This window comes from Ranitomeya variabilis, chromosome 5 (assembly GCF_051348905.1).
Source record: "Ranitomeya variabilis isolate aRanVar5 chromosome 5, aRanVar5.hap1, whole genome shotgun sequence".
NCBI classification, from domain to species: domain Eukaryota; kingdom Metazoa; phylum Chordata; class Amphibia; order Anura; family Dendrobatidae; genus Ranitomeya; species Ranitomeya variabilis.
This window is the reverse complement of record NC_135236.1, coordinates 661,631,302-661,652,550: the sequence shown is the minus strand read 5'-3', so window position 1 is coordinate 661,652,550 and position 21,249 is coordinate 661,631,302. Positions and strand designations below refer to the sequence as shown.

The 21,249-nt window shown below is 42.5% G+C and overlaps 1 protein-coding gene across 8 annotated transcripts in view; it reads right to left on the bottom strand.

The window, feature by feature from the left end:
* CALD1 (caldesmon 1) overlaps positions 1–21,249 on the bottom strand; it is a 146,141-nt gene that overhangs the window by 32,333 nt on the left and 92,559 nt on the right. For 6 of the 8 annotated variants that reach the window (XM_077266541.1, XM_077266536.1, XM_077266540.1 and 3 more), the window contains one exon: positions 650–775. In XM_077266541.1, coding sequence (XP_077122656.1) covers positions 650–775 — 126 coding nt within the window. Of the gene's footprint in view, positions 1–649; positions 776–20,297; positions 20,534–21,249 lie in introns of those variants that run through there. The other 2 variants (XM_077266544.1, XM_077266539.1) reach the window with 2 other exon arrangements.

Here is a 21,249-nt window from a genome sequence, read left to right as displayed (position 1 = left end):
ATAGGGTAGGACCACTCGTTGCCGAATAATTATGAATTTTAAAAAGGCTACCAATCATCTGACAAATGAGATAAACGCTCACTCATCAGGTGAAATGATTTTTGAGATTGCGTAAAAACAAAAATCATCGTTCTCTGCAGCACATCGTGCTTTGCCATTGCGCACAGAATGATCTATTACTGATCATTCTGTGCACATGGGAAATGCGGTCTGCCCGGTCTAAAACATGTAGCTGATTTCTGGTCTTTTAAGGTCCACCATCTGCAAATGTGAACGTAGCCTAAAAGTGAGCCAGTCCAGCACCGTATGTGGCACCAATGATGTCCACCATGAAGTGCTGGATTTTTTCCCCCAACTTTAGATATCAACCACAATGAAAGAGGCATGGATTGACCATTTGGGCTCCTCATGACAGTCCATGAGAGTAGCTTCTTAGCCATTAGCAAGATTTTTATCAGACAGTAGGCATTTTGGCAAAATCACTGTAAATATCTGATGGTTGGGGGGATAAAAAAAATCCTTCCATGTATCAGTCTCAACAGAAACGATTCCAAAGAGTACTAAGACTACTTTGTTATCCGATTCAAAAACATTAAGTCATTTTAAAGGTCTACTGCAGAAGAGAAGAACAAAATCATGACATGTTTACCTATTCAGAGTGCCATCATGCCCTTCTACATCATCCCTATTCACCCGTTGTCGTTCTTGGCGAGCCCGCCGGCGTCTCTCTCTTGCAGCTTCTTCTTCGTCGTCGTCATTTCTCTGATAAGTGGTTCTACAAAAAAAAACATATAGAGTGCAGTGGAACTGGATTATCACAGCTGAAGGTCAGGTGAGCAATAAAGTGTCCTACGTCTATATAGAAGGTTTTTTTATGAGCTGGACTAGTAGAAACAACTTTACGTTGCCCATTTTAATACTTCCACACCCTCATTTTAGTCCAAAAAAAGTCTACATACAAAATGTAACAACATATGAGTTCCTTATTACATACCAGTCGCCAAGAGAGGTCTCCAACCAAGGATAATGCCCCACTGGGAATGTTCTCCTTTAAATGACCCCCAAAACCAAATAATGAAAGGATAATTTATGGAAACCAAGCATATCTAAAACAATGAGATTCCTCATAGCAACCAAGCAGATAAACCTTTGAACTACGAGGGGGAAAAAAAAGCCTAGAAGGTCAAACGTTTCCATTGGGTCAAGAAGTCAAAAACATCTCTGAATATCTCAGGTTCATTTATATCGGTCCATCAGTATCCTATAGCAAGAAGGTCAAAAGCTAATGATCCCGCTCGCCCATCATGAAGAATTATGGTATAATGAGTTTTCACATAAAAAAAAAGAAAAAAGAAAAAGCCAAGAAAATAACATAAAAACACTAAAAAACCCAAACCTGTAATCCATCTCTTCTCCCCTTCCTCCTCATACCGGCTGCTCTCCAAGGCAAAGGATACAGTTTCACTGACTGAAGCCGTTTCCTTTTCTTTACTTAGGGCCGATACTTAATCTGTTGCATTAAAAATGTATGCGAGGCAATGTAATCCATATAAAATATTGGAGGGCCTCCGCCCAAGTCACTTTCCCACACAATTAAGTGCTCTTACTTGAAAGCAAAAGGGAAAAATTCTTCCATGTCTCTTATGTGGCTTCTATCTTAGGACTTTTCTTCCAGCCAAGGAGATGGAAATGAGGCGAAACATCCTAAGGAGTCACTCAGGGGTTAAATTGGTGACTTCAGGGGTTTATTCATTGATTTATGTTTTAGGTGTTTTTATACTTTTTGTTTTTTTGGAATATTTGCACATTCTATGTTCTATCACTACTTTTATGTTGTCTCCCCTGACAATGGAGACCTTTATCATACAGGTGGCATTATCTCACCGGAGATAAAAATCTCTTGGTGTTATTTCATGAAGGTGACTCACCGCGGGAGGACGGAGATCTGTGATTTCACATGAGAAAAGTCATGGCTACAATCTACAACCCCACAAAAAAATTAAGATAAAAAAACACTATTAAGAGAAGCACAGATAAAATATGTAATAAGTGCGAAACTCTTCTGAAACCACTTATGGGGGCACTCTGCTGGAACGCTGAGTGGGGGAGAGTACTCAGCAGACTCCTCTTGTATAAATTGTGACTCCAGACTCTATTTATGTGATATTATAAGGAGCACTCTGCTTAGCCTGCTTATGAGGGAACTCTCCTGACACTATTCCAACTCCAAAAAGACTGTTAAGAGGGTGAGCACTCCAAAAAGACTGTTAAGAGGGTGAGCACTCCAAAAAGACTGTTAAGAGGGTGTGCACTCCAAAAAGACTGTTAAGAGGGTGAGCAATCCAAAAAGACTGTTAAGGGGGTGAGCACTCCAAAAAGACTGTTAAGGGGGTGAGCACTCCAAAAGGACTGTTAAGGGGGTGAGCACTCCAAAAAGACTGTTAAGAGGGTGTGCACTCCAAAAAGACTGTTAAGAGGGTAAGCACTCCAAAAAGACTGTTAAGGGGGTGAGCACTCCAAAAAGACTGTTAAGGGGGTGAGCACTCCAAAAAGACTGTTAAGAGGGTGTGCACTCCAAAAAGACTGTTAAGAGGGTAAACACTCCAAAAAGACTGTTAAGGGGGTGAGCACTCCAAAAGGACTGTTAAGGGGGTGAGCACTCCAAAAAGACTGTTAAGAGGGTGTGCACTCCAAAAAGACTGTTAAGAGGGTGAGCACTCCAAAAAGACTGTTAAGGGGGTGAGCACTCCAAAAAGACTGTTAAGGGGGTGAGCACTCCAAAAAGACTGTTAAGAGGGTGAGCACTCCAAAAAGACTGTTAAGAGGGTGTGCACTCCAAAAAGACTGTTAAGAGGGTGAGCAATCCAAAAAGACTGTTAAGGGGGTGAGCACTCCAAAAAGACTGTTAAGAGGGTGAGCACTCCAAAAAGACTGTTAAGGGGGTGAGCACTCCAAAAAGACTGTTAAGGGGATGAGCACTCCAAAAAGACTGTTAAGAGGGTGAGCACTCCAAAAAGACTGTTAAGAGGGTGAGCACTCCAAAAAGACTGTTAAGAGGGTGAGCAATCCAAAAAGACTGTTAAGGGGGTGAGCACTCCAAAAAGACTGTTAAGGGGGTGAGCACTCCAAAAAGACTGTTAAGGGGATGAGCACTCCGAAAAGACTGTTAAGGGGGTGAGCACTCCAAAACGACTGTTAAGGGGGTGAGCACTCCAAAAAGACTGTTAAGAGGGTGTGCACTCCAAAAAGACTGTTAAGAGGGTGTGCACTCCAAAAAGACTGTTAAGGGGGTGAGCACTCCAAAAGGACTGTTAAGGGGGTGAGCACTCCAAAAAGACTGTTAAGAGGGTGAGCACTCCAAAAAGACTGTTAAGGGGATGAGCACTCCAAAAAGACTGTTAAGAGGGTGAGCACTCCAAAAAGACTGTTAAGAGGGTGAGCACTCCAAAAAGACTGTTAAGAGGGTGAGCAATCCAAAAAGACTGTTAAGGGGGTGAGCACTCCAAAAAGACTGTTAAGGGGATGAGCACTCCAAAAAGACTGTTAAGGGGGTGAGCACTCCAAAAAGACTGTTAAGGGGGTGAGCACTCCAAAAAGACTGTTAAGGGGGTGAGCACTCCAAAAAGACTGTTAAGGGGGTGAGCACTCCAAAAAGACTGTTAAGGGGGTGAGCACTCCAAAAAGACTGTTAAGGGGGTGAGCACTCCAAAACGACTGTTAAGAGGGTGAGCACTCCGAAAAGACTGTTAAGAGGGTGTGCACTCCAAAAAGACTGTTAAGAGGGTGAGCACTCCAAAAAGACTGTTAAGGGGGTGAGCACTCCAAAAGGACTGTTAAGGGGGTGAGCACTCCAAAAAGACTGTTAAGAGGGTGTGCACTCCAAAAAGACTGTTAAGAGGGTGAGCACTCCAAAAAGACTGTTAAGGGGATGAGCACTCCAAAAAGACTGTTAAGAGGGTGAGCACTCCAAAAAGACTGTTAAGAGGGTGAGCACTCCAAAAAGACTGTTAAGAGGGTGAGCAATCCAAAAAGACTGTTAAGGGGGTGAGCACTCCAAAAAGACTGTTAAGGGGATGAGCACTCCAAAAAGACTGTTAAGAGGGTGAGCACTCCAAAACGACTGTTAAGGGGGTGAGCACTCCAAAAAGACTGTTAAGGGGGTGAGCACTCCAAAACGACTGTTAAGAGGGTGAGCACTCCGAAAAGACTGTTAAGGGGGTGAGCACTCCAAAAAGACTGTTAAGGGGGTGAGCACTCCAAAAAGACTGTTAAGGGGGTGAGCACTCCAAAAAGACTGTTAAGGGGGTGAGCACTCCAAAAAGACTGTTAAGGGGGTGAGCACTCCAAAAAGACTGTTAAGGGGGTGAGCACTCCGAAAAGACTGTTAAGAGGGTGAGCACTCCAAAAAGACTGTTAAGAGGGTGAGCACTCCAAAAAGACTGTTAAGAGGGTGTGCACTCCAAAACGACTGTTAAGGGGGTGAGCACTCCAAAAAGACTGTTAAGGGGGTGAGCACTCCAAAAAGACTGTTAAGGGGGTGAGCACTCCAAAAAGACTGTTAAGGGGGTGAGCATTCCACTTAGCATATAAATAGGGGAGCACTCCACGTTGTCTGCAAAGGGGTGAGCACTCCACTTAACATTGTGATGAGAAGAACACTCCATTTGGTCTGTTAACGCTCTGCCTAGTCTATAAATCCAGGAGCACTCTGCTTAGTCAATAAATCCAGGAGCACTCTGCCTAGTCTATAAATACAGGAGCGCTCTGCCTAGTCTATAAATACAGGAGCACTCTGCCTAGTCTACAAATCCAGGAGCACCCTGCCTAGTCTATAAATCCAGGAGCACTCTGCCTAGTCTATAAATACAGGAGCACTCTGCCTAGTCTATAAATCCAGGAGCACCCTGCCTAGTCTATTAATAAAGGAGCACGCTGCCTAGTCTATAAATACAGGAGCGCTCTGCCTAGTCTATAAATACAGGAGCACTCTGCCTAGTCTATAAATACAGGAGCACCCTGCCTAGTCTATAAATCCAGGAGCGCTCTGCCTAGTCAATAAATCCAGGAGCACCCTGCCTAGTTTATAAATCCAGGAGCACCCTGCCTAATCTATAAATAAAGGCGCACCCTGCCTAGTCTATAAATCCAGGAGCACTCTGCCTAGACTATAAATCCAGGATCACTCTGCCTAGTCTATAAATACAGGAGCGCTCTGCCTAGTCTATAAATACAGGAGCACCCTGCCTAGTCTATAAATCCAGGAGCACCCTGCCTAATCTATAAATAAAGGCGCACCCTGCCTAGTCTATAAATCCAGGAGCACTCTGCCTAGACTATAAATCCAGGATCACTCTGCCTAGTCTATAAATACAGGAGCGCTCTGCCTAGTCTATAAATACAGGAGCACTCTGCCTAGTCTACAAATCCAGGAACACCCTGCCTAGTCTATAAATACAGGAGCACTCTGCCTAGTCTATAAATCCAGGAGCACTCTGCCTAGTCTATAAATCCAGGAGCACTCTGCCTAGTCAATAAATCCAGGAGCACCCTGCCTAGTCTATAAATCCAGGAGCACCCTGCCTAGTCAATAAATCCAGGAGCACCCTGCCTAGTCTATAAATCCAGGAGCACCCTGCCTAATCTATAAATAAAGGCGCACCCTGCCTAGTCTATAAATCCAGGAGCACTCTGCCTAGACTATAAATCCAGGATCACTCTGCCTAGTCTATAAATACAGGAGCGCTCTGCCTAGTCTACAAATCCAGGAGCACCCTGCCTAGTCTATAAATACAGGAGCACTCTGCCTAGTCTATAAATCCAGGAGCACTCTGCCTAGTCTATAAATCCAGGAGCACTCTGCCTAGTCTATAAATCCAGGAGCACCCTGCCTAGTCTATTAATAAAGGAGCACGCTGCCTAGTCTATAAATACAGGAGCGCTCTGCCTAGTCTATAAATACAGGAGCACTCTGCCTAGTCTATAAATACAGGAGCACCCTGCCTAGTCTATAAATCCAGGAGCGCTCTGCCTAGTCAATAAATCCAGGAGCACCCTGCCTAGTTTATAAATCCAGGAGCACCCTGCCTAATCTATAAATAAAGGCGCACCCTGCCTAGTCTATAAATCCAGGAGCACTCTGCCTAGTCTATAAATACAGGAGCACTCTGCCTAGTCTATAAATCCAGGAGCACCCTGCCTAGTCTATAAATCCAGGAGCACTCTGCCTAGTCTATAAATCCAGGAGCACCCTGCCTAGTCTATAAATCCAGGAGCACTCTGCCTAGTCTATAAATACAGGAGCACTCTGCCTAGTCTATAAATCCAGGAGCACCCTGCCTAGTCTATAAATACAGGAGCACTCTGCCTAGTCTATAAATCCAGGAGCACGCTGCCTAGTCTATAAATCCAGGAGCACTCTGCTTAGTTTGGTAAGGGGGACGCTCTGGTAACACCATTTATAGGGTCACTTTGGTTACTCTATTTCTGGTGGCACGCTGACGCCACTCTAAATAGAGGCACCTTAGCAATCCTCATTTATTCAAGTTACTTCTAGATTATTTTCACATTTAACTAGATAGGCTCTTCTCAAGAAACAGCACCACTCCTGTCTATAGGTTATGTCTGGTATTGCAGTTCATCCCGATCTATTCACATCAATATTTTTAAGCTGCAATACCAGGCATAGCCTCAGGACAGGAGTGGCGCTGTTAGTATATAAAAAAAAAAATTCCGCTGGCCAAAAACATGATGATCTAAAGAGCTAAATTCTCTGTTAAATAAAGAGAAGATATCACCTTTGGCCGAGTGAAATGTTTCATGCAGATATTTTGGCACGTTAAAAAAAAAAAAAAAAAAAAGAAGGAATCCAAAAATGATGTCCCATAAAACAGTCATGACACAATGGTGAGCCAGGCTGCGGACGTACCCGCCAAGCCACACCTCATCCTCATTAATCAGCAGCTCGCTGAATAGTCACACGCTGACTTTTTTTTTCCCCTTCTTGCATCACCAAAAAGAGTTGAAATCTTTTCCCTTATTAGGACAATGTCTGTGTAATAATAAAAAAAGCAAAAAAACCCTCCATCCCCACTAACAATCATATACCGTGACGATGAGCATGTGTTTGGAAGGGAGAATAGCGAGAGGTCATGAACAGCCGGTTTTCTGCCCCCTCCCCGCCATATTGCACGAGTTGATTCGCTCAATTGGAACAATATGTTTAGCTTTGGAGAAACATTGATAAAGGATAGGACCGGGCAGCAGTGACTCCTGGGATATCCTATTGTCCCAGTGGTATTTTTTTTTTAGGCTGTGGTTTAATTCCTCCGCTTTTCCGAGGAATTATCCAAAAATTCTATTTTGGAGCTTAAATTTACTTACTAGTACCTGTGTCATCAGAAAGTGACTTATAGTACGGTTTGGGGTCTTTTTTCTAACTTTTTATTTCACTTTCACATTATTATTTAAAAAAAAAAAAATCCTGAAATCTTGCAGTTTTTACAATAGGCTGATACTTCTATAGATAAAACAGGGATCGCCTTCTAGAATAGAATAAATTATTCTCACCTCCTCGCCCTCTCTGCTCAGTGATCTCTGCACAGATCACAGAGCATGCCCATAACATTCTACCGTAATGGTTGATATATGTGCAGAAGCCCCTTTGCCTACACATTAGACCACACATGTCAAATTCTGCCGTGTGAGCAAAATCTGGACCACAGGGTGGTTTTATTTGGCCCGCGACATCAGAACCACCACCCCTATGTGGGGCCATTATTCTCTATGGAGGACTACATGCGGCCATTATTCTGCAGGGAGGACTTTGAGGGGCCAGTATTCTGCAGGGAGGACTATGCTGGGCCATTATTCTGTGGGAAGGACTATGTAGGGCCATTTTTCTGCAGGGAGGACTATGTGGGGCCATTTTTCTGCAGGGAGGACTATGTGGAGCCATTTTTCTGCAGGGAGAACTATGTGGGGCCATTTTTCTGCAGGGAGAACTATGTGGGGCCATTTTTCTGCAGGGAGGACTATGTGGGGCCATTTTTCTGCAGGGAGGACTATGTGGGGCCATTTTTCTGCAGGGAGGACTGTGCGGCCATTTTTCTGCAGGGAGGACTATGTGGGGCCATTTTTCTGCAGGGAGAACTATGTGGGGCCATTATTCTGCAGGGAGGACTATGTGGGGCCATTATTCTGCAGGGAGGACTATGTGGGGCCATTATTCTGCATGGAGGACTATGTGGGGCCATTATTCTGCATGGAGGACTATGTGGGGTCATTATTCTGCAGGGAGGACTATGTGGGGCCATTATTCTGCAGGGAGGACTATGTGGGGCCATTATTCTGCAGGGAGGACTATGTGGGGCCATTATTCTGCATGGAGGACTATGTGGGGTCATTATTCTGCAGGGAGGACTACGTTGGGTCATTATTCTGTAGGGTGGACTACATGGGGCCATTATTCTCCAGGGAGGACTATGTGGTGCCCAGGGCCGTATTTAGAGTTTCTGCTGCCCTAGGCACTTTTAGTGCTGCCTCCCCCTTTGGTGAGTATAACACTATCGGCAGTGACTTTTGGCAATAATCGCTGATGTGAAAGTCGCCTGCATGTGCCGCGTAACGGATCACTTACAGCAACACTGCGTTCGGCCTCATTAATTCCCTATGGGATTTGTGGCACTTGCCATGATCTGGAAAATGTGGTACCATACCTCCCAACTTTTAAAGAAGGGAAGGAGGTATAAAGTTTGCGGCGCACTACGCCGCGGCAAATTTTAGGCCACGCCTCTGACCACACCCATTTCACAACTAGTCACACCCATATCCATGTTCCAACCACAGCCATTTAGCACTGCTGATCACACTGTTTTATATACAATAATTATAAACAAAAAAAAATATGGCCACAGTGCTCCATACTGTATAATGGCCACACATTATGCTCCATACTGTATAATGGCCAGACATGATGCTCCATACTGTATAATGGCCAGACATGATGCTCCATACTGTATAATGGCCAGACATGATGCTCCATACTGTATAATGGCCACACATGATGCTCCATACTGTATAATGGCCAGACATGATGCTCCATACTGTATAATGACCGCACATGATGCTCCATACTGTATAATGGCCACACATGATGCTCCATACTGTATAATGACTGCACATGATGCTCCATACTGTATAATGGCCATTGGCCACACATGATGCTCCATACTGTATAACGGCCACATGATGCTCAATACTGTATAATGGCCACACATGATGCTCCATCCTGTATAATGACCGCACATGATGCTCCATCCTGTATAATGACCGCACATGATGCTCCATACTGTATAATGGCCACACATGATGCTCCATCCTGTATAACGGCCACACATGATGCTCCATCCTGTATAACGGCCACACATGATGCACCATCCTGTATAACGGCCACACATGATGCTCAATACTGTATTATGGCCACACACAGTTCTCCATACTGTATATTGACACCCCCCCTCCTGTATGCATGGCTCATATTCACCTTCCTGTATGCATGGCTCATATTAACCCCCCCTTCTGTATGCATGGCTCATATTAACCCCCCTTCTGTATGCATGGCTCATATTAACCCCCCTTCTGTATGCATGGCTCATATTCCCCCCCTGTATGCATGGCTCATATTAACCTCCCCCCCCTGTATGCATGGCTCATATTAACCTCCCCCCCTGTATGCATGGCTCATATTCACCACGGCATCTAAGGGGGTTAAAGAGGATCAGAGGTAGCTTTCATCACAAGTACTGATTGGTGTCTGCTGGTTACAATAGTTGGTACCCACCAGGTATGGAGTTGGCTAAACTTATGAGTCCATGCCATACCTCCTGAATTTTTCATTGTCCACCCCCCTACATACCCCCCATCTTAATAGTTTACTGGCCTCACTGCATGTTGTATGGTACACTACTGGCATAACCTGCGTAAAATTTTGGTAAATTCTCAGCTGTAGGTCAGAAAGGGTTTTTATTCCCCATTCACTGACAGCAAGTAGTTTTCTTACATGAGAAAAGTAGAATGAAAATGTTGGAAAACTCGTTATGATCTTGAAAACCTTGAAAAAGTATAGGTTGACGGCGCTGGAGACGATTCAAGGGAGTCTAGGCTACGTGCAAAAATTCATTTGTAGTCTTCAGCCATGGAAACGCATTGGTCTGCATGAGGGCTGCGTACAAAAAAAAAATTAAGCTATTTGAATTCTTTGGCGTGAACTTTGAAAGCTGCCGATTTTAAGGTTAGTGGCCCTTTAAATGACTGCTTAGACTGACTTTCCAACAGGAGCTGCAGATTAAGAACAATACACGCCTTAGACTTTAATGAGAAGATTAGTGAGTGACAGTAGTGGAATACTATGCTGTAGTGTGCACTGGTCGGACTCCCGCGGAGAGGAATTCCATCGCTTCTACGTTATTATGTGGATGATGTGATACTATAGCTCTCATCACGCACAGAAAACAGTAATTAAGATTCTTCTGTCATCTTGTAAGATTAAGCCCACACCCACGGAGAGCCTTCGAGAAGTTATGTCTGGCCAGAATCACTTTTTTTGGCAGGTAAAATTACATCAACGTGTCTGTATCTGTGCCTCGTATAACTTATTGAACCCATTCAAAGACCATTTTCCCTTAATTCGATACTTAAAGGGAACCTACACAGTTCAATCTGCGGGCTGCATGATATAGAGCCGGAGGAGCTGAGAAGATTGATATATACATGTGTGGGGAAAGATCAAGTAGAACTGGTAATTTATTCATTTAAACCTCTGGGATTAGAAGTCCAGTGGGCGGTCCTACTCAGTGATGTAGAACCACCCACTGGACTTCAAAGCTCAGAATGAGCAGAGGATAAAGCGAATAAATTGCTAGTTCTACTTAATCTTTTCCCACAAACATATATATCAATCTTCTCAGCTCTTCCTGCTCTAAATCATGGTACCTGCAGATTGGACTGAGCTTTTAAACATGAGGAGTTCCTTTTAAAAGGGGCAATAACTGTAAAAGAAGTACTTACTACCACCCCATTGCTTGATAACAATTTTCTTCATCTAGGGAGGAGAGAACAGATATTGACCATTCAGTAATAAAAAGTATGGGACCAACCAGAGCTGGTCCCCACTTTTCAAGGAGCCCTTGACTGTTGCCTGCTTTGCCTCCACAGCATTACTGACATCCTTATGCAGAACAGGGACATCAAAGTGAACAATTCAGACTTTTTAGTAGCGGAGAACTCACCAATTTAGTCTCGAAAACCAAATTTGGCCACATTTATAAGCTCAATTCACACTTCAACATACTTTTCCATGTAATCAAATGAGATACGCATCTTAAGGATACTATGAGCAACTCTGGTCATTGGAGCTTGGTGGTAAAGATGGAATTCAAAGTTGCTCATAGACATAAATCATTTATTATCACTCCTGATTCCATGATAACATCCATGTCTCAAGGGAACAGGTGGAGATAAGGGGCTCCAATAAAAATTTGGTGCCTATCACTTTAAATTTTAACCCATTATGACATGGCAAGTTTTAGGGTTTGTTTTTATTTTTACTTTTTTAAAAGCCATATCTTTTTGTTTTGTCCATTAACGAAATTGTATTGTTTGTTCCCACATTCTATTTGGGGGTACGTGTGACTTTTTGATCTTTATTTTTCTTTAAAAAATCATTTCAGGAGTTTAATTTTTTTAAGCGCATAACTGTATATTTTCTAAGACATGACGATACAAAATATGTTTATTTTTTTTATTTCTGAATTTTAAAAAGGAGAGGAAGGGGGTAAAACTACAATTTTAGATCAGTTTCATTTTTTGATTATTTCTATATTATTTTATAAAATGTATTAAAACAATATATATTCTTTATTTTTTGTATTTATTTAAATTCGTATTTATTTAAAAAAAAATAAAAAATAAATAAATATATATATATATAAAAAAAATTTATTTTTTTTATTTTTTAGGTACCCCTAGGCGACTTGAAGCTGGATCATTCGACTGCTTGTTATAATGCCAGCAACAGGAGCTAGTGGGGTTAAACAAAAGCAACAACAAAAAAAAGTGTACAAATATGGAACCAAGTATGAAAATGGTGATGGATCTAATATCTAAAAACTGCACTACCAGACATGGCCAGTAGACAGAGGTGGCGCCATTCTGAAAAAAAAAAATTATCTCTTCTATTTTTGCACATTCCCCCTTGACTTTTGACTTGTTTTAACCCTATAGAGTCTACATTTCACAAGGAAGAACATCCAAAACAACAGGTCCTTGTTCTTCCCCGGCACATTCTGTTTCAGCCGCATGTTTATTTGCTATGACCCAGTGTCATCTCCTGACTTCCAACCACCTTCACATTAAAACTCCTGCAAATTACCCTCAAGGTCTGGGAGAAACTGCTGCTTTCACCTGAAAGGGCTCCCGTCCCAGCATGCACCCATGCCTGAGATCTCCGCTGGGCTCAAAGTTGTGAAAATAAACACTTACAACAAAAGTGTATTGTTTCCCTGTGTTCTGCGGCTTTCATGACATTTTTGTTTTTCTTTTCGCTGAAAATTTGCTTTATGCCAAACTTTATTCTCACCTAAGTAACGTTGACAGATTGCAGTGAGCTGGTTCTTAAAGGGATTGTCCACGCTTTATAAAATGTAATTATTTTAATCTGAATAGATCCCACATTTTGTGATAATTAATCCCTTAATATATCTTTATTGCGGTCTGAGCTCCATTTTTCCAATACAAGGCACCAAATCTGCTGCATAGACCTAAATGATAAAATTCTGACTACCTGAACTCACCACTAGAGGGAGCTTACAAGCTTACTGTATACATTCCATCCATTAAACTGTATAATAAAACTGTATGCGGAAAGCTCCCCCTAGTGGTAACTGCAGGCAAAATGCAAAAAAAACCTTTTTTTTTAATTCCTATCTGTTTTGTGAAAGCTGAACTACATCCATTTCTGCAGGCGTTCGAAAAGGGACAGCACCTATTAGATTATAGGGATAGGGGTGTACGCAGAAATAACAATCCTGCAGAAAAAAAACTCTACTAAGGGCTACTGGGCCTTTATTATTGACACTGGAGTAGTGTACTATGATCTCTTCAATTAACCAATCAGATGGGAGAGAGCCCCTTTAAATTTAAAGGGTTATTCCATCTTTATAGATGGATATCGTGTTGGATAGATCTTGTAATAACAAGCACTTTTGTAATTTACTGCTTTTTAAAATTTACAACCGTTCTTGAGATATTAATACTTTTCTTTTGTTCACAGCTCATTGCCAAGGAGACCGACCACCGCTTCTATCGGCTGATGTCTAGATTATAAACTCATTATCAACTGCATTAACTCCGGCTGGGGTTAGAAGGTAACAGAGAGCTCCAGCAATCCTGGCCAACTTCAAAACACCGCTTACAAGCTCGATACAAAAGAAATTGTAAGCATTGCACATGTTCTGCTGTCTAGCAGTGGTGGTCGGTCTCCAAGGCAACAAGCTGTAAACTAAAGAAAAGTGTTAATATCTCAAGAACGGCTAAAATTTTTAACAAGCAGTAAATTGCAAAATTGCTTGTATTTACAAGCACTATCTGAAAATACCCATTTATAAAGATGGGAATATATCCCTTTAATATTGATGACTCATTCTAATAGGTTTCAGTATTAAAATCCCCTTTCAGATGACAAAATAAAAATTGAAGGAATTGTCCAAGACAATTTACAATCTCTAGTCTCAGCGATATAAGGCAAAATTATCTGATGTCAATGATTGTCTGCAGTGGTCACATGGCGTATATGGGACGCCAAGCTGAAAAGAAGTGAAGATAAAAAAAAAACCAAAACTAAAAGTCACATAAAACAAAGCAAAGAATATTCAAGCGGTTAATGACAGCTAACAAATAGATTTGATAGAGGAAAAAGATGATTTTCTGCTTTGAAAGAGCAGAAAATGAAAGTGATCCAATGCGCTAAACCCGAGTCCTTGTATTTAATTAACGGATTAGGTGCGCTGAGAAGTTTCCTCTGAATTCCAAAGTCTTATCTGCTGACCTCTGCGCACATACCATTGTCAGCGGCAGGGGAGGCAACAACAAAAGTGAATGAAAGATCACCGTCCAAAAATACATCTTGAAAAATTATCATAAAGGGGAAAGATAAAAATAATTAGATTTTACTCTACTTTTGGGAAAGCTGACAATTCATCATAAAAATGTCCATCATGGCTAGCAGTTAAATAACAGCGATTGCCACTGTCCTTGGACGAACAAGTGCAACAGATTCCATAATCCTATGGACGTCACCTTTAATTCAGACCCCCATTTTTATCTTATCATGGTATCTTCCTGTGAGGTCATTGGTGTCTACACCATATATGGGCAGAAAGTCTGAGGACCTTCAATGGACCTCAGACTTTCTGCCCATATATGGTAAGGTCCATTGAAGGTCCTCAGACTTTCTGCCCATATATGGTATAGACACCAATGACATCACAGGAACATACCATGATATGATAAAAATGGGGGTCTGAATAAAAGGTGATGACCAGAGGATTATGGAATCTGTTGCACTTGTTCGTCCGAGGACAGTGGCAATCGCTGTTATATAACTGCTGGCCATGATGGACATTTTTATGATGAATTGTCAACTTTCCCAAAAGCTCCTTGGTAACATTGCCTGATTTTAGAGAATTCTTGAACTAAATTTACACCAGCAAATTACGGGATCCCATATTTTTCGGCCCATATATTGGAGGTAAATCCTTGCCCAAGTTTAGTCCTGCAGCATCATAGAAATTAGGGTTTGTGCCTCTAATACCTAAAAATTCTGGGAGTGGTGCACGAATTTGAAGCCAAAAATTAACAGAATAATCAATTGGAAGTTGAAATTCCCTCATGTAGTCAGATCAACCTAAAAAAAAAAAAGAAAGGGCCAAGAAGTACTTTGGGCAAAATTGTTCTGGTGATTTAAGGGTTCAAATTCCCACAGGTCACAGTGGCAATGAAGCGGTTAACCTGCCATAGAAGAGGCCGATCTGGGGTCAGTCCACCCCGGGCAGTGCCCTATTATCCTATTATAACTAGATTACCAGAGTACACAGAACGTTCAAGCTGCATAAAGTCCAAAAACCAAGTATGAAACCCACAATAACGGATGATGGGGTCATTAGCACAAATATCCTTGAGAAAAAAAAATGAATGTGTGTTTGTATGTATGTACCGTGTACGGAATGTTTGGCACGGTTTTGCATTCTCTTGTATTCTTACACCGTAGTCTTTGAAAATGGCGCAATTGTGTGATTAATAATGAAGCGCTTACAGATGACTGCATACACGAGGAATTAATACATACAAGAAACACAATAGAGTACAATCCTACTTACACAATAAGCACATACACACAAGAAACACATACACCGACACACACAGGAAATACAAATACATAGACACATACAATACATGCATACACACATACCTACATACACAACAAATGCTTACACACACACCTACATGCGCACACACCTACATGCACACACATACCTACATGCGCACACATACCTACATGCACACACACCTACATGCACACACACCTACATGCGCACACACCTACATGCGCACACACCTACATGCGCACACACCCTTACACACACCTACATGCGCACACATACCTACATGCACACACACCTACATGCGCACACACACCTACATGCGCACACACACCTACATGCGCACACACACCTACATGCGCACACACACCTACATGCGCACACACCTACATGCGCACACACCTACATGCGCACACACCTACATGCGCACACAACTACATGCCCACACACCTACATGCGCACACACCTACATGCGCACACACCTACATGCGCACACACCTACATGCGCACACACCTACATGCGCACACATACCTACATGCACACACACCTACATGCGCACACATACCTACATGCACACACACCTACATGCGCACACACCTACATGCGCACACACACTTACACACACACCTACATGCGCACACACCTACATGCGCACACACCTACATGCGCACACACCTACATGCGCACACACCTACATGCGCACACACCTACATGCGCACACACCTACATGCGCACACATACCTACATGCACACACATACCTACATGCGCACACACCTACATGCGCACACACACTTACACACACACCTACATGCGCACACACCTACATGCGCACAAACCTACATGCGCACACACACTTACACACACACCTACATGCACACACATACCTACATGCGCACACATACCTACATGCGCACACATACCTACATGCGCACACGTACCTACATGCGCACGTACCTACATGCACAAGAAACATATACAAACATATACATACATATACAAGAAACAAATACACACACGCCGACTTATACAATAAACACATATACATATACACTGATGAGCAAAAAGGGAACGATGTTTTGAACGTCTGACTTTCAGGCTCCGTATCTCACCATCCACTTCTGCTACGATCGTGAGACCACCATCGTTTTATAGACAATCATCTTGGCTATCTCATACATAAATATGACTTGCAGATATTTAGCATATGATTAGTTATGCAGATTTTTGTCATGTCGCTGCATTGTTACTGTTTTTCTCTTAGAAATCTTAATTTTAATTTTTATTATTTTGTTAGGATTTTGTAAATCCACCTTTGGCTTTCACCACTGCCTGGATCCTTCTGGGCTGCTCTGGGATCAGATTCAAGCATGTCTCAACCAAAGTCAGATCCCAGGTCTCTTCTACACCATTCCCCATGTTGGTGCCTATTGGTCGCCTCACTTGGGTCTGTTTACAGCTTTTTCTTCAACTCTACCACAAGTGTTTGATTGGGTTGAGGTCTGGGGACTGTGGAGGCCAATCCAGCCCCTCTACTTCATTGTCATTAAACCATTTCTTCGCCAATCTCGACATATGCTTCTGGTCGTTGTGCTTCTGGAACACTAGGTCCTCCTTTTCACACCCATAGTACTCGAATGTATGAAGTAACTCATCTTTGTAGGATACCCACATATAGCTCAACATTGAGACCACCATCGATCCTGGTCAAGTATCCAACGCCTTTGGTTGTGAAACAACCCCATTTCATCAGGCTTCCTCCACCGAACTTGACAGTTCCTTCGATTTCTCAACCCGTTAGACCCTTTTCCCTTGTTTCTTCCAGACCCATTTGCTCCCATCAGAGCTTAGTCTATAGACTTTCATCTCATAGCTCCAAATCACTCGTTTCCAATCTTCTACTGTCCACTTTTCATACTTTTTTTCAAACTCGACCTGAAACTTCTTATGACAATATTGAAGTTGAAGCTTCGTCACCTTTTTTCAGGCCTCCGTTCCAAACTTGTGTAAGGTGTGTTCCATGGACGTCTGTGATCTCACTATTATGGAGCATACGAGCCTCCTCCACTGCCATGTTTGTCGCTCCAGAACTGATAGACCTTGTGATGAGGCGACTTGTCTCCGATATTTTGCCTGGAAGTCCACCTCTTGGCTTCTGAATAGATGGACGGACTTCACTTTGCATTCTTCCAGCTGTCATGGCCTCACATGATGCGGTTTGGCAATGTTCTTGGTTGAGAGACCCCTATTGATGAGCTGGATGATGCCGTTTCTCTTTTCTTGGGAAATCTTCTTCATGGATGCTTCTCGATTGGACCCAATGACCTTTCACTTGGGAATCAACCTAATAACACACGGAGCTATTAGGGAATGTGAGAACAGGGTGTAATTTGTAGGATTCGGGAAGAAAAATATGTTTTCACCACCCGGATCAAAACATTAACAATGAGACATGACGAGAATCTGCATAACTAATCATATGCTAAATAGCTGCAAGTCACATTTATGTATGAGATAGCCAAGATGATCGTCTATAAAATGATGGTGGTCTCACGATAAATGCAGTAGTGGATGGTGAGATATGGAGCCTGAAAGTCAGACGTTCAACACATTATTAGTCTTTTGTTCATCAGTGTATGTATAATACACACATACATAACATACATAAGAAACGCATACACACAAGACTATATACACCAGAAACACAGACATGAAATACAAACATACACAACAAACACCATACACTCCATACACATAGACATGAAATACAAAACACATATCTACGTACACAAGAAACATATCCACACAATTACATACACAAAAAGTACAAATACATACAGACACAAATGGATACCAGCACAGAGGCCTGGAAATATCTCCATACCGAAATACCTGCATATTGAAAAAACCATACACATACCTACAAACAAAAGAAATACCTACCTGCATACACAGACAGCCATACATACACAAATAATTGCAAACAAAAGAAATAGCAACACAAAAACTTGCACGTCGAGGGACTTCGCTATCGTGCCATGGGTTGCGCACAGTGGATAAAGGATTATCAATATCTCTGGAGATGGACTTGTAACATTGAGGTTGTTGTAGTTTTCAGGTCCTCAGACAGTTCTCTTCTCCATTTTAGTGTATCATACACAGACGCACAATGTAAAGATTGAGTTTTTATCTGGTTTCAGGTGCTATTTCCATATAGCCCACACCTGTCACTTGCCACAGGTGAGTTTGAACGAGCATCACATATTTGAAACAAAGTTGCTTACCCACAATTATGTCAAGCCCATTTTTGGAGTTTTATGTGAAATTATGTGACAGAGTGCTTCCATAACAGTGCCCTCATAATAGTGACAAAGGGCCCCTATAACAGTGCCACATGGTCCCATATCAGTTCTCCCATAACAGTGAGAGCCGCCCTCATACCAGTGCCAGGGGGCCCCTATACCAGTGCCAGGGGGCCCCCATACCAGTGCCAGAGGGCCCCATAACAGTTCCCCCATAACAGTGCCAGAGGGCCTCCATACCAGTGCCAGAGGGCCCCCATACCAGTGGGCCCCATAACAGTTCCCCCATAACAGTGCCAGAGGGCCCCAATACCAGTGTCAAAGCTGAGAGTACACGAATAGAGGGTAATTGCCAGTTAAGCAATTGCTTACTACAATGAATAAAGTGACTCCACATCTGATCTTCTATGTAACAGTGGTGGGTAACCCGCGTGTCCCGAAGCTGTTGGAAAACTACAACTCCCAGGATGCCCTTGCAATCACTGGCTGTCATGGCATGCTGGGAGTTGTAGTTTTGCAACAGCTGCAGGATGGATTCACACAAATATTAACGTAAGGGTTAAAGACGTCCCAAGATAATAACCATCATTTACTAAAATGCAGAAAGAAAGAAAGAAAGAAAGAAAGAAAGAAAGAAAGAAAGAAAGAAAGAAAGAAAGAAAGAAAGAAAGAAAGAAAGAAAGAACACTGCAGCTGTAAAAGCCGCCACGCCTGTCCGCATCCAGGCTCTACATTACAGGAAAGGCTCTTATGAGCCGCTCGTAAAACTACAACTCCCATCATGGACTCTAGAAGATCAAAACTGAAAACTGCCCTCTCGATTTCTGCACGCCTCGTACAGTTGTAGCAGAGCTGACATTGTCATAGCGCTGAAGAAGGCTGCAGTGGACTTAACCTGCAGTCCTATGTAAAACCAAAGAGTTGTAATATCGCAAGATTGACCAACTCAGCTCTGCTATATCTGTACGTCGTAATATCCTAAGGCATCACCAACTCAGCTCTGCTATATCTATACGTCGTAATATCCCACGGTATTACCAACTCCGCTCTGCTATATTTATACGTCATAGTATCCTAAGGCATCACCAACTCAGCTCTGCTATACCTGGATGTCGTAATATCCCACAGTATCATCACGCTGATTGACCAGCTCAGCTCTGCTATACCTGTACCAGATAATGCCCAAAACCACCACATCCATCCAGTCTTTACCTTACCGATGAGTCCCTTAGTCTCTACAACTGCAGCAAAAACTTGAATATGCAAATGAGCTCTCCTACATTTCCCAGAGTGCATTGCCTGATCTCCATAAGCTGAAGTGGTACCCCAAAGCGATAAGTAAAAAAAAAACAAAACTGCAAATCATGAAGCTACCATCCGACATAACACGGTCCATATGGATGCAGCAGAGCTGATATTGTCACCCAGACAAACACATTGAGATGAGCAGAAAACACTTTTTTTTTTTTTTCCCCAACTCGGGTCTGCTACTCAAAAGCGAATCTAGCTCCTATTAATGGTTGGAGCCAGAACGGTTGCAGAAAAAAAAGTTAATAACTTACTTGGAAAGGGCGGAGAGGCTGTGCCGGCTGTAGGATCTGCTGATCATTTCTGCTCCTGATACTTTACCAAAAGCTCATTAATAAGAACAATGTAAAATGGGATGAGACAATGTCATATTCCTCCCAGAAGCTGCAACCCTGCAGGATGCTGTGCACACCTAGGCGTTTGCCTTGCCCATCAGCCTATGACGACAGCTCCTGCCAGGCTTGACCCACCACTTTTATCACATGATCTCATATGTGAATGCTCCCCCTCCTCCTTCCTTTTTTTTTTTGCTACCGTAATCACTGTAGTAAAAGCTCCTTACTCTTTGTCTTCTATTTTTCCCTCCCTCCACCACCCCCTTCTTGTCCATCCTTCCATCCCACCACCCCCACCACCCCCTGATAATACAGGAATGTGGACGCCAAGCTTACATCAGCTGGGAAAAATTGCCTGAAAATATTTTCTGGGAATTTTTCTCCTATGCCGAATATCTTACTCCAATTTAAATAGTTTTACCTAGAAGCGTCTGATCTAATTTATGTGGACGTTCCCGACTCCCTGCACAACTTGTTTGGCAACTATATAATATTGGGAGTGAGAGTTTGCTTCCTTGTTATATATATATATATATATATATATATATATATATATATAACACTGCAGCTTTAAGGGACATAAAACTGGAAACAAGCTCAGCCTCCTTGTGTACATACGGCCTTAAAGGGGTTGTCCACTTTGGAAACTTGCTTTTTTATTCTATAGGTCCATCAACTATGAGATGATCTCAGGGTGTACTAGTAATCAGCTGTAGTGATGAGGAAGAACCCAGCAGAATCCATCTGTTCAATTTCCCTGCACTGCCCCCGCAGGCGATATGAAGTATTACACCGTTTTATTCAGACCTTAAATTTGTCTCAAATAATCTCCATCTTTTCCTTCCGCCTTCCTTGTTCTACCCATCAACCA